This window comes from Centruroides sculpturatus, unplaced genomic scaffold, assembly GCF_000671375.1.
Source record: "Centruroides sculpturatus isolate CEXI.00-Female unplaced genomic scaffold, Cexi_2.0 scaffold1225, whole genome shotgun sequence".
Taxonomy (NCBI): domain Eukaryota; kingdom Metazoa; phylum Arthropoda; class Arachnida; order Scorpiones; family Buthidae; genus Centruroides; species Centruroides sculpturatus.
In genome coordinates, this window is record NW_019385655.1 from 176,670 (window position 1) to 190,142 (window position 13,473).

At 31.3% G+C, this 13,473-nt stretch overlaps 1 protein-coding gene across 1 annotated transcript in view; it reads left to right on the forward strand.

Moving 5' to 3' along the window:
• Window positions 1–13,473, forward strand: part of LOC111640908 (multidrug resistance-associated protein 4-like) — an 89,729-nt gene that overhangs the window by 58,348 nt on the left and 17,908 nt on the right. Inside the window, exons 18-21 of the mRNA XM_023387002.1 lie at window positions 10,693–10,926; window positions 10,995–11,095; window positions 12,086–12,283; window positions 12,354–12,509. Coding sequence (XP_023242770.1) covers window positions 10,693–10,926; window positions 10,995–11,095; window positions 12,086–12,283; window positions 12,354–12,509 — 689 coding nt within the window. The remainder of the gene's footprint in view (window positions 1–10,692; window positions 10,927–10,994; window positions 11,096–12,085; window positions 12,284–12,353; window positions 12,510–13,473) is intronic.

The window sequence follows — 13,473 nt, forward strand, 5'->3', positions numbered from 1 at the left end:
ATAATCATGTTTTGTTTCTGTTCTTTTTTAATCGAACGTATTTGGACATATAACTTCTGGAAACTTCGTCTTCCTTCTGTAGCAGCTGCTCCTACCTCATGTTGTAAGCATTGTTACTGATCTCATTGATATTTGTCAGTAAAAGTTGCAAACAACGGTGCCGAAGCAGGTTCCTTTATGAAACCTTCACATACCAAAATTGTACTACAAGTTTAAAGTGTATAAAAAAAATTAATTTTGTCAGTTTCGTGAAGTAATCAATGGTGCATAGTCTGGTAATCAGTGGTTGTATAAATTCATAATTATAGTGAAAACGTCACGGAGATTATTAAATAATAGTTACCAACAACACTTATTATTGTTTCACAATAATAACTGTTGTTGGTAACTATCACTTAATAATCTCCATGGATAATAAAGAGATTTCGCATCAAATCTAAGTAAAATACCTCCTTTAATGTAGACCGTTGTCTTTTGGTAGTTGATTATGCGTCAGCATAGAGGTTGGTGAGTTTCTCAATGGAGACAATCTTAGGAGAAGAGAAAGATGAAATTCGGTCAACTAGCTCTAAGGTTGAAGTCCGCTAATTTATAGGGAAGTGTCTGCCCAAGACGGGTTTGTTAACATATTATATCCTTAGATTACCGCAATCGGAGGTTAAGATTCTTATTATGTGACAGGATACACTGATGAGTCAAGCTACCAGATGTTCGACAAAAATTGCAATAACATCTCTTGCAAAGGAAAATTTATTTCTTTTTTTTCAGAAAAGTGACAAAATGTGTTGTTTTTAATGCAAAAATAATATTTTGGTTTTTAAATTATTAAATAAAAGTATTTCCTGTCTCAAGAATCTCATGCTGTAGTTTACAGAAGCTCAAATACAAAAACATATTAAACACTTACATTTTGTAGACAAACAAAGTATGACAAAAATATACAGAAATCATTTTTACCCTTAGCAGAAGTCAGTCTTATTGCAAGCAATCAATAAGGCACTGTATATTTTGTTAAAAGAATTAAAATTAGCACCGACGGGCTGGGTAAATATAATTCTTTATGATATTAGATTAAAAGAGCATCTAATTACTTGGCTGGCATATGGAATACAGTATGGTACATTACAAAAATAACAACTCAGATGTGATATGTCTATTTTTGTATATGTCAGTGAAAACCTGACTTTATATAATTTGCTCTTATTAATGTCGTATGCATGTTAACAACGTTGATATAATATACACATACCTGTGATTAAGCATGTTGCATTGAGTGATCTACGAACAAAGATAGATTACTATTTCTGAAAACACAGATAGTGTTAATTTACATATATATATAAGATTACAGAATATATATATATATTCTGTAATCTTATATATATATGTAAATTAACACTATCTGTGTTTTCAGAAATAGTAATCTATCTTTGTTCGTAGATCACTCAATGCAACATGCTTAATCACAGGTATGTGTATATTATATCAACGTTGTTAACATGCATACGACATTAATAAGAGCAAATTATATAAAGTCAGGTTTTCACTGACATATACAAAAATAGACATATCACATCTGAGTTGTTATTTTTGTAATGTACCATACTGTATTCCATATGCCAGCCAAGTAATTAGATGCTCTTTTAATCTAATATCATAAAGAATTATATTTACCCAGCCCGTCGGTGCTAATTTTAATTCTTTTAACAAAATATACAGTGCCTTATTGATTGCTTGCAATAAGACTGACTTCTGCTAAGGGTAAAAATGATTTCTGTATATTTTTGTCATACTTTGTTTGTCTACAAAATGTAAGTGTTTAATATGTTTTTGTATTTGAGCTTCTGTAAACTACAGCATGAGATTCTTGAGACAGGAAATACTTTTATTTAATAATTTAAAAACCAAAATATTATTTTTGCATTAAAAACAACACATTTTGTCACTTTTCTGAAAAAAAAGAAATAAATTTTCCTTTGCAAGAGATGTTATTGCAATTTTTGTCGAACATCTGGTAGCTTGACTCATCAGTGTATCCTGTCACATAATAAGAATCTTAACCTCCGATTGCGGTAATCTAAGGATATAATATGTTAACAAACCCGTCTTGGGCAGACACTTCCCTATAAATTAGCGGACTTCAACCTTAGAGCTAGTTGACCGAATTTCATCTTTCTCTTCTCCTAAGATTGTCTCCATTGAGAAACTCACCAACCTCTATGCTGACGCATAATCAACTACCAAAAGACAACGGTCTACATTAAAGGAGGTATTTTACTTAGATTTGATGCGAAATCTCTTTATTATCCATGGAGATTATTAAGTGATAGTTACCAACAACAGTTATTATTGTGAAACAATAATAAGTGTTGTTGGTAACTATTATTTAATAATCTCCGTGACGTTTTCACTATAATTATGAATTTATACAACCACTGATTACCAGACTATGCACCATTGATTACTTCACGAAACTGACAAAATTAATTTTTTTTATACACTTTAAACTTGTAGTACAATTTTGGTATGTGAAGGTTTCATAAAGGAACCTGCTTCGGCACCGTTGTTTGCAACTTTTACTGACAAATATCAATGAGATCAGTAACAATGCTTACAACATGAGGTAGGAGCAGCTGCTACAGAAGGAAGACGAAGTTTCCAGAAGTTATATGTCCAAATACGTTCGATTAAAAAAGAACAGAAACAAAACATGATTATGAAAACGACGAGAATGGTAAGGAGGACAATAAAAAATCGAAGAGTAGTAAAAAAGTGTCAGATCCGAGCGCATCGAAGAATGACGTCCGAGAGAAAACAAAGAAGTAGCGACTTAAATATATACAGTAAGAAAAATAAAGTTGTGAAAGCTAGAAAAGTAGTTACAACTAAGCAATGTGGGGAAGATTGCAATGACTCCATATTTCACGTGAGCTAAAAAAGTATACTCACAAGATTTTTAAAAGTTTTACAAAATTAGAAATAGCATTTCTGTAGAAAAACTAAATAATAGGAAAATAAATGACAAGAAAACGAATTTCTTCCAGTATTATATATGTAGGTAATACCAAAATTTAAATATGCAAAGAGTTTCATCATGGTAAACAAATATCAGTCAAAAACCGATTTATACGTTTTATAAAAAGATAAAAATTCACTTCATCGATTGCTAGAACTTCATGAATGGAGAACATTACACAGGTAATTTCTAATGACAGGAGACAAAATGTTGTTCATCACGTTCATCACGATTAATTTCCTACGATTAATGAACGCTACTTTACTGTTTCTACAGAAATGTATGACCCGTATGTTCGTAAATGTAAAAGTGAAAATGCGAAATATTGAAATTTTGCATTATTACACTCTTATTTTCAATTTATTTTTTGAACTTTCTGTTTAATGTGACAATAAAAAACATTTTTGATATTTTTACCGAATACATAAGGACTCAGAAATGTAAAAAGTTGTTGCAGAAATTAAATTAATATATAATGCCGATTTTCACAGTAAAAACAAAATACGTGCATATACAGTAATGAAAAAACAAATTGATAATTTTGTTACATCAGAGGTCCTGCAGAATTCTTTGAAAAATGTGAAGATAGTAATAATTTTTTACAAAATAAATTGGTATTGAAAAATGTGTCTGCTCATTAATCATTGTAGAAGCTTTGTTGTTGTTGTATTTAAACACGTGCAAAATTTCGAATTAAAATTAGCTTGTAGGTGTAGTTTCACTTCCAGGATAATGGTCAGAAACATCACGGGGTAAAATGTTGGTTATGCTTCTTAATTAAAGTTTTTAGACTATTTACAAAAAATTAAATTTTTCGAGTCTATCTTTTAAATCCCTTATACACCACCACAGAAGTAACAGTTTTAAAAAATTGCTTTTGCTTTTTACAAAAAATTTAATTTTTTGTAAATAGTCTAAAAACTTCAATTAAGAAGAAAAAATATATTCTGAGTTATCACAAAAATTGTAACTATATGCAAATAATGTGGATTTCTCGTAACTACCACTAGAGGGCTAGAAGCAGTTTAAAAGTGGATAAAATAATATGGTATGAAGAATTCATTATGGTTTTAATGTAAAAAGTGTCAGAACCTAAAAGAAAAAACTGGCACTTGATTTTTTTTTAACTTTGTGGACTTTCTACCAATTTTTACCTGTTTTAGAAGTGTTTTCTTCATTAGAAGTTTTTCTTCAAAAGCAATTTTTTAAAACTGTTACTTCTGTGGTGGTGTATAAAGATAGACTTGAAAAATTTAATTTTTTGTAAATAGTCTAAAAACTTCAATTAAGAAGAAAAAAATATATCCTGAGTTGTCACAAAAATTGTAAGTTGGTTATGCTGTTTGATAGTCGTGTGCCTCAAAATCGACATCAATTATTTTTTTGTTGTTTTAGATTTTCTATAAATCTTGAAAATATATTAAGCATAGATGTAAAATCATATGATACACCTGGTATTAAAACAGATTAAAAACATTTTCAACGATGTTTTAGTGTGTTATTTCGTTTAACAATATTGCAGATAGCGCGATTTCCCGTTGGTGGTGAGTTTTTGAACTATTTTTTTCGCGGGAAATAAAATCTCATGACGTCCTGTACACTATTATCAAGTTTGATAACATTCTGTCCAGTGGTTTTCATTTTATGGCCATTTCAAAGTGGAAATACAAGGTGTTTTAATTATAAACACCCTGTATATAATTTCTAAATTTCATTAAATAATCATTAACTTAATAAGCAAACAAATATATATACAGTATATCACTTACCAATGGGATTGTTATCCAGGAAAGAAATTGGAGTACGAATAATACAACGAAACATATTGTTGTGGAGTTTTATTGAGGCAGAAACAAAGAGTTTGTATAATAATGAGATAGATGAGATTGCCGTTAATATTATTGCTGATATGAATCCAAAATAAATGTAAATATTCAATTCACGAGCTTTATAAAACTTTTCATTTCTGGTGTTGTTAATAGTCAGTATTTTTGAAGTAAAGTTCGTCGTTTGTCCTGCAATTTGAGTGTAGCTTCTTTCCTCTTGTAACCTGAAATTAAATATGAAATAAATTGTTTTTAGAAATCAACAAATACTTCATTAGTAAATTGTGAACAAATGTAAAAATATTATGCTGTGTTTGATAATTACTATAAATTAGTAATTGATAAACTCAGATGTGTAAGTGATTGCAATGTGAAACATCAGCTTATCAGTTAAAATTTATGCTTTTGCTCGATGTTAAAATGTACCTGGACATAACATAAAATGTGTTTAACAAGTTTAAACGTTCTTGTGTAATTAGACTTGTTATTCCAAGGAAAATGAATCATACAAGTTTCAGGTAAAACACTTTTAATGTAACATAATTCTGTATGCTCTACATTTCAGCATTTTGGGACAAAGCTTCTTTTCAGCAGACGTTATATTTTCTAATTATAATTTAAAAATCAAAAATGAAAAATTAATGGCAAAATTGCCTAAATATCGTTTCATATTTTTCATCTCTTTTGAGAGTACAGTGCTGGCTGTTTGATTAATGAATTAACTGCAACGATTAGCATAATATTAATAAAATCAACATGGCAATCTTCGATGTAATTCACTAGAAACATATAAAAACATGATACAAAATAGAATAGATCAATCTGAATAAAGTAAAGAAAACAATGCCGTTTTATTGTAAATTATGCATGACTAGATCGAGTTTGAAATTAGATACCACATTGGTGCACTGTCATTTCGACATGCATCAATTCAGACGAGTGAAGCTCTGCTGTAAGCATTTTGCAACGTCGCCAATCAACATTTTGTAATACGCCTACGCTTCAAATGCTAAGAATGTCTTGCACAATGTTGAAAATTTGAAATTTATGAATTACGTTTGGTATATAATTGTGAGATCGGAATTTTTATCGATGCTTCCCTAATTATTTCCTTTCCTATTGCCTAAAGATTCGAGAAGAGAAAAAAATAACATCGCTAGGAAAATTTTATAACCCTTCTTTTTAAATGTAAACATTCTAGGCACTCATTCTCATACTGCAAGACTTAAAGTTTACAAGTAACGTCCGATTTCGTCACTTTATTTTGATCCCGAGAACATCTTTAACCGGCTCCAATAATCTTTACGTCCCACAACAGGTCATCACATGACATATTTTCCAACCACGAAGCTATAAAAGCCGCTTCTCCCCTTCAGAGGAGTCTCTCACAAGCCGAACTATACTGAGGTGCGATATTGTCGAGCTATCTTTATTAAGTGTGGTCTAAGAATTTGAGTCGCGATTTTTATAAAATTGTGCACCATGACATCAAGGACTGATATGAACCTCTGTGGGAATAATCAAGAGGTATGATATCAAGCATGTAAACGCTCTCTCGGCCCGTTAAACTTTTACTCGAAAGTTAGGAGAGCTCGAAGTTATGTCGATTGTCGTAATTGTAAACGTCCTTTCTGTTAGTCAATAAATCTTTGATTTTCTTGTTAAATGGTGCCCTTTGCTCGTTTATTGCTTATGCCTTACCGACGACTCCTCGCACTTTCTCCACTCAAGCTGACAAAAAGAATCCCGACCCTTTGGGATAGCAAGCATAAACAAGCCACCCACTGACAAGTGGGCAGTTTTCACTAAACTGTTGCCGAGCAAAAGAAGTACGACCTTGTCATACCTTCGGCATCCCATATAATTAAGCAACCATTAAAAAAATAGCCATGCTACGGCATAGCCTGGAAGAAACGCGCAGGGTCTCTGCCTGATCACAGTGAAAAATAGATGAAGGCTTTCTTATAACAAGCAAATATGACTAAAGCAATTACATCCATATAGAAATAAAAAATAATCAATGTCTTGAGTCTAGAACTAGTATGTTAAATGTTGTAACAATGACAGAAAGAGGAAAAACATAATGGATGTGATGAAAAAGAGAAATAAATCAGCTTTCTTCTGCAGAAGAAAAAGGGGAGAGAAAACATAGGTAAAACGATTGCAGTGGAATACTAAGAGATCATTCGACTTTGTCGTATCGAGAAGAAATTAACACAAATCCGGAAAAAAAGGCAATCCTTGTGTGAGAAGCAACAGTAATAGGCTTTTATCACCAATGTGCAGCGTCCGGCAGTCAGGCCTGCTCACTTTGTCAGTGGATGCTTCTTACCACTGTATTCACCAATGCGAGTTAGAGTTAGAGTTAGAGTTAGGGTTATCTCTTGAGTTATTGGTTAATTGGTATTCACCAACTTCGAATCTCGAATCAAACACAATAACCCTAACTCTATCTCTAACTCTAGAAAATCGGCGAGTAGACAACAACTGTAGGTTTGACGCCAGTGCGAAGCATTCTATTTCAAGGAAAAATGGCGACATTCAACGCGGACAAAGCCGAGATGCTAGAAAATCTGAAAAATCTAGATCGTATGGAACGAAGAAGTCTACGGTTTATTTCTCCAAGAAAAAATGAGCTTGAACAATTGGACAATTACGACTTTCTATGTCCAGATCATTTGCCAAAAGAGAGAATAAGAAACATACTAGAACGAATTGGTCACAATTTAGTTTCTACATCATTGAAAAATTATACGATGTCGCCGTTATACGATGGAACAACTGATGTTGGCTCTATGCCACAAGAACATTTCAGTTCGGCGTGCATTATTTTTCATTTCACTTTCTGCAATTTCTACACATGTTTGCTTTCAACCAATCAAGACTCTGCTTACAAAAGATTACTTGTTTAATCTCGAATGCAGGATTGTTTTAACACATTAACTCTAGAGTAGCTAAACTCTAGAGTTATATTTTTATCTAAATATGAAATAGAATAACTCGTAATCTGACTTCGAGTTACATCTAAACTGGAGTTTGTCAACTCTCTGTTTAACTTGCGTTGATGAATACGATGATTATAGTACTAAAGTGTCACAAAATCGCAAGATCTTTGTGATGTGAGGCTCCTGACATCAGTTAGGATATTAATAATTCGCGATTATCAATTTTTACTATTTAAGATTGTTCGATAAGGAGGGGTTGACGTTCGAGTGGGAGGAGTTGTGGATAAGTCCATAGGTGACCGACTGTAGACAGAAGTTAATTCGAAACCCGTTTAAACAAAACAAGGATAATATTATAACTAAATAGGTATTTACATGTGGATAAAATCGACATCCTTATCTAACAATACATCCAAAGGAATATGACTATATGGAACCTGTAGCTGCTTAAACTCTAATTTACAGAGAGAGAGAGTTTACATAAATCCGGGTGGAATACCTCTTGTCAAGTAGACAGTTGTCTTCTCGTATCTGGGAGATACTTGATGGAGATGGGTTTCAGAAGAGAGACAGACGAGAGTTGTGAGACAAAAGGGTTGACAGACGAGCTACAGTCCACACTCTTTGATGCCTCGAGACTTACATTTTACCACTTTGTATATTCCAATCCCATCCAATTCGGGGGTAAGTCTTTCCCATGTAACAGTATGCCTAAGCGGTGTCGCATAGCAGCAGTCTTATTAACGCGTGAGATTAGATCTCTCCTTCGAAAGTCCATATACTGAAAAAAATTGTTATTTTCATTTCCCTTCCACTATCACATGAGAATGAAAATTTGTATGATTTTTTTCTTGCACAACCGTGTATTTTACTTTCACAGCTAATTAATATCTTATCTCTCAAGATTCTCACACTTGCACTTGTTAGGAACAGAAGAGGTGATTGGTATATCTAACTGATCCAGACAGGTAAACTTTGTACTTGCTTCAATTAAAAGAGCATTTGGCAGCATATGATAACTTAACTACGCAGCAGTGACTGACAGATATATCTGTCAAGGGCAGACGTGTGGCAGTGATGAAGGACAGATATATCCACAAAAGAATTTTGCGGATATTGCCAAAACTAGCCAAAAACTATCGCGAAAAAAAATTCACATGAAAAAAAGAATTATGTAACAATAAAAAATGACTTTTCTTTACTAGACATAACTACAGTAGAGCGCCGATTTTCCGAAAGTCAATCATCCAAAACGTCAATCATCCGAAAGAATTCCAGTCGGCAAATTTAAATTTTTCGCCAGTGCTGTGGCGCTTCAATCTTTGGCTATGTCTTGGGTTACTCAAATATTTTACGTTTTTGATACTAAATTAACGTCTGAAGTGTAATTTTTTTATTATTTTTTTATTTTTCAATATATTTATTTAGTTTGTACAAAATAAAAAAATAATTTTTAACGATACAATAGTCTTTGTTAGGCTTAACATCGACGAAAATTCAACGCGAAGCGACACGCAACGGAGAAAANTGATTCAGAAGTCATTTTGGTTTTGTTTTTCAAAAACTCTTTTTGAAGTGGTTATAAAAGTGACTAATTATATATGGCAAATATTACTAATTTTTGCTTCTTATTATACAAAAGTTCATTCTCATTGACAGGAAGTAAATTGGCTGTACATAGCTGTATCTGAGAATATAAGTGTGTTGTTATAAGAAAGTAACAACGAAATCGGTAAAAACCAAACACAAGTACCCGAACTGCACGATAAAAAACCTGAACAGAAAATATAAGTTAATAAGTTTAAAAAGTCTATTAGGTGGCAAAGGAAATTAATCTTGAACGTAGCAGACAAACCACAATGGAAAACAGATGCCGCAGTAAAAACATTTTCGTAGATACTTTTGTGATGAACATAGTATATAGGCATTCTTGTGCAAGGTATAAGCATTCCAATAGCGAAAAAAAATTTTTTTAACCGGTTTAGTAGATTGCAAGATTATCTGTAGAAAACAAACAAGAAACATTTTCTCTTTATACGTTAGTAAAGATTTAGTTAAAAAAATGTGAAACTGATATAAAAATCGACACTTTTAGGCAATTTTCCAGTCACATTTTTGTCAACCAATAACTTAATAACTTTATTGAAAATCAATATTTTCTTTATTCTGATTAATCAGCAAGTGTTTTTTTTTATTTGTACAAAACAAATTCAAAGTCGATTTATTACAGAGAAATTTGTCTTGTTAGATTAACTTTGATTTACTTGTAAATATAATTGATAATTTAACGTATAGCCTAAATAGAAAATTCAGTTCCAATATACCAATTTATTATATTTTTTCCAGTCATTTAGTTTAGTAATTGGAATATTTGTTATCGAAGGAATTATTTGCCCTTATCTACTCATAGTAAAGTTCATACATTTAATGTCATTTTATCTTCTATGGACGATCCATTCCCGTGTTTTGAAAAGCATAAAATATCTGGAAGGAAAATGTAAGTATATTAAATACAGTTTGGCTATTATTACAGTTTTTCAATTCAGAGAACTTTGTTACTTTAAATAATAAATGTAATTGACAGAAAAACGCATCAGAATATGCAAATGTTGTTGAAAAAAGATTTTGCAAAAAAATTAGTTCGAAATCTTTTTTTATATGGCAATTCACAGAAGATGCATGAAACAAAAAAAAAAAAATAAATAACGAAGAACATTATTCAAACGACATTTTAATCTCTTATTAAAAAAATGACAAAGTCAGTGAAAAATATAACATCCTGGCTCTGCAACAACTTGAATAAAATGCTCTGAATAGGAAAACTTTCTATGTTGTATTAGAGTATTAAATATATTCCTGCAGAAAATGATTTCAGATATACTGTATAATTACTTTGTTTTAACAGCGAGAAGCCCAGTATTGTCACATCTGAGTGCATCCCTTTACGGACTTACAACAATCAGAGCATTTAATGTTAAAAATAAATTTAAATCAACTTTTAACAAATACCAGGATAAGCACACTGCAACATGGTTCATTTACGTGGCATTAAATCGATGGAATTGCGCCTATGGTCAAACTATATGTTTTCTAAATATTATTGCCACTATTGTAGTTTTATGTATTACAATGCCTTCAAGTAAGTGAAAGTATCGAAATTTCTATATCGTGTAATATATGTGAATTTTAACTTTCTCTTATGTTTAGTTGATGCGGGAAGCAAGATTGGGCTTATAATAAATTATGAATTAATGTTAATTTTGTATTTTCATTGGGGTACTCATCATTTATCTGAAACAGATTATCAAGTAAGTATTTAGGGGAGACCGGGGCAACTTCGGCATGCAAGGCAAGTTTGTCAAGCGCTTTTTTTTAAAAACAAATTAAAAAAAGACTTTGGTTATAGGTTAGGCAGTTGAGTTTTATTGGTGGCTTGTTGAGTGTAGTGTTTTTATTGTTCTCCAACAAGCGTAGTTGAATTATCAAGCAAATTTTCATTTTCGTTCAATTCCATATAATATTTTGCTTCCATTTATATTGAACTAGTAGCCCGGGACGCCCCCTAGTGGGCGTTTCAGCAGCATTACAAATTCCTGAGGCATGTTTAATGCATTTAATATATGAAAGTTGTATGCGCTTAATGTTTAAAAGTTTGACGCAGTTAATATATATAAATGTATACAATTCTTCATCTTAGAAACTAAACTTAAAATATCAATACACAAACAGCAAACAGTATTTCAACATGAGAAAGTGAATCTATTCTTTACTGAAAATTGTTCAAATAAATAGAATTAATATGATTAAAAAATCAAGTATAGATATATACAAATCTTCATGTTAAAAAGTAATGTTAACAGATCAATACACAGCAAATAGTATTTNAATAATAATCTATATAAGAATACAATTTACGTGACTCTAACAAAGTGATAGCTTTGTATACTGACAGATAGATTTGAATTTGCTAACATTGTTCGTGTACAATTATGCCATACGAATAAGTTTGACACATAATACTTATTATACATAAACAAAAATTAAATTACAATAAATTAAAATTGAGAAGAAAGATAAAATATTTTTGTTAGAAGGAAAGTTTACAAAAATGAAAGAAAATGGGAAACTGAACTTGAAATAACTGAAAACAATGAGTAGTTGGAAATAATGACAATTCTGACATACCAAATGATGGTGTTTAAATTTAACTTCACAATTTTTGTCTTAAAGTTTAAAATAAATAAAAATCTCATAGCGAATTTCTAATAATTGTTAATTAAGATCTCACTATTTTTCAGATGAATTCCGTTGCACGTATACTGAATTATAGCAAATTGAAATCTGAAGCAGCTTACGAATCTTCTCCTGACAAACAACCTCCTGCTGATTGGCCTCAAAAAGGAGAAATTGAATTTAAAAATGTTTCGTTAAAATATTCGAATGACAGAAGTATTGTTTTAAATAATTTATCTTTTCTTATTAAGCCAGGAGAAAAAGTTAGTTAATTAAAACATTTATTCCTCATAATTCTTTTGAGCAATGTTTTATTTTTATGTTCGATTGTAGATAGGAATTGTTGGACGAACGGGAGCCGGAAAGAGTTCTATAATTGCTAGTTTATTCCGTATGACAGAGCCAACAGGAATGATAATCGTGGACGGAATTGACACTAAAAATATTGGTCTTCGGGATCTACGTAGTAAAATCTCAATTATTCCTCAAGTAAATTACAATGGATTAAAGAAATTCTTTATTTGTAGTAGTATGGGTTCGATACACTTTCAGGTATACTTTTAAATTTGTATATAAATTTAACTCTTCAGTTAACACTATTTTGAGAAGTTCACGAGAGGGTGCATCGCGGCAATTACACTCTATATGTNTAATGAGAAATAAAGTACAATAAATGGTCAAAAATTGGCATATCCCTTTGTAGATTTTCTTAATATTTTTATAGAATACCATATGTTTCACATTTTATTACATTATATTAATAAACTAGCAAAGAATGTCCAGCATTCCCTGAAACTAGGGGAGAAATTTAGTTGTTATCGTTATAGAGTAGCATAGTTTCCTGCATGGTGGCTGACAGTAAAAATCTAAAAGTTGATGAAAATCAGTCAAAGACTGGCAATATAATGGGAATGAAATCAACAGGAAGAGTGGGGTCGAAGTTTTAAAATATCGTATATATTTTTTTGTAGTATTGTAAGACAATGCAAAATTCGTCAAGATTTCTCAAACTGTTTCGGAGTTTGACATAGAATCAAAGAGAAAGAATAAAGATTCCGAGTTTTATGGTAGTTCATGTTTCCTGTAGAGTACTGAAGTGAAAGTAGGCGAAATTTTGTCCAGATCGATTAAGGGGTTTGGGAGTTAGTAAGGAAGATATAATCTATAGTAACACATGAAAAAAACCGAATTTTAAGTTAGTTTTTTACTGTACATCAGAATTTAATGAGCTTTCCAGTGATCCCTTTACATGGATGTATTGTACAGTGGCGTGCCGTCATTGGAAGCAGTGGATGCGCCGCTTCCCTTATATTTTCTAAAAAATAAATACATATTAATTTTAATTATACGAAAATTTATTATAATAATATTTTATTATAACCGCATTACGTATCTTATTACAAATTTCTATACTACATGTGAAAAAAAAATAAGATTGCTATTATGTTCGAAT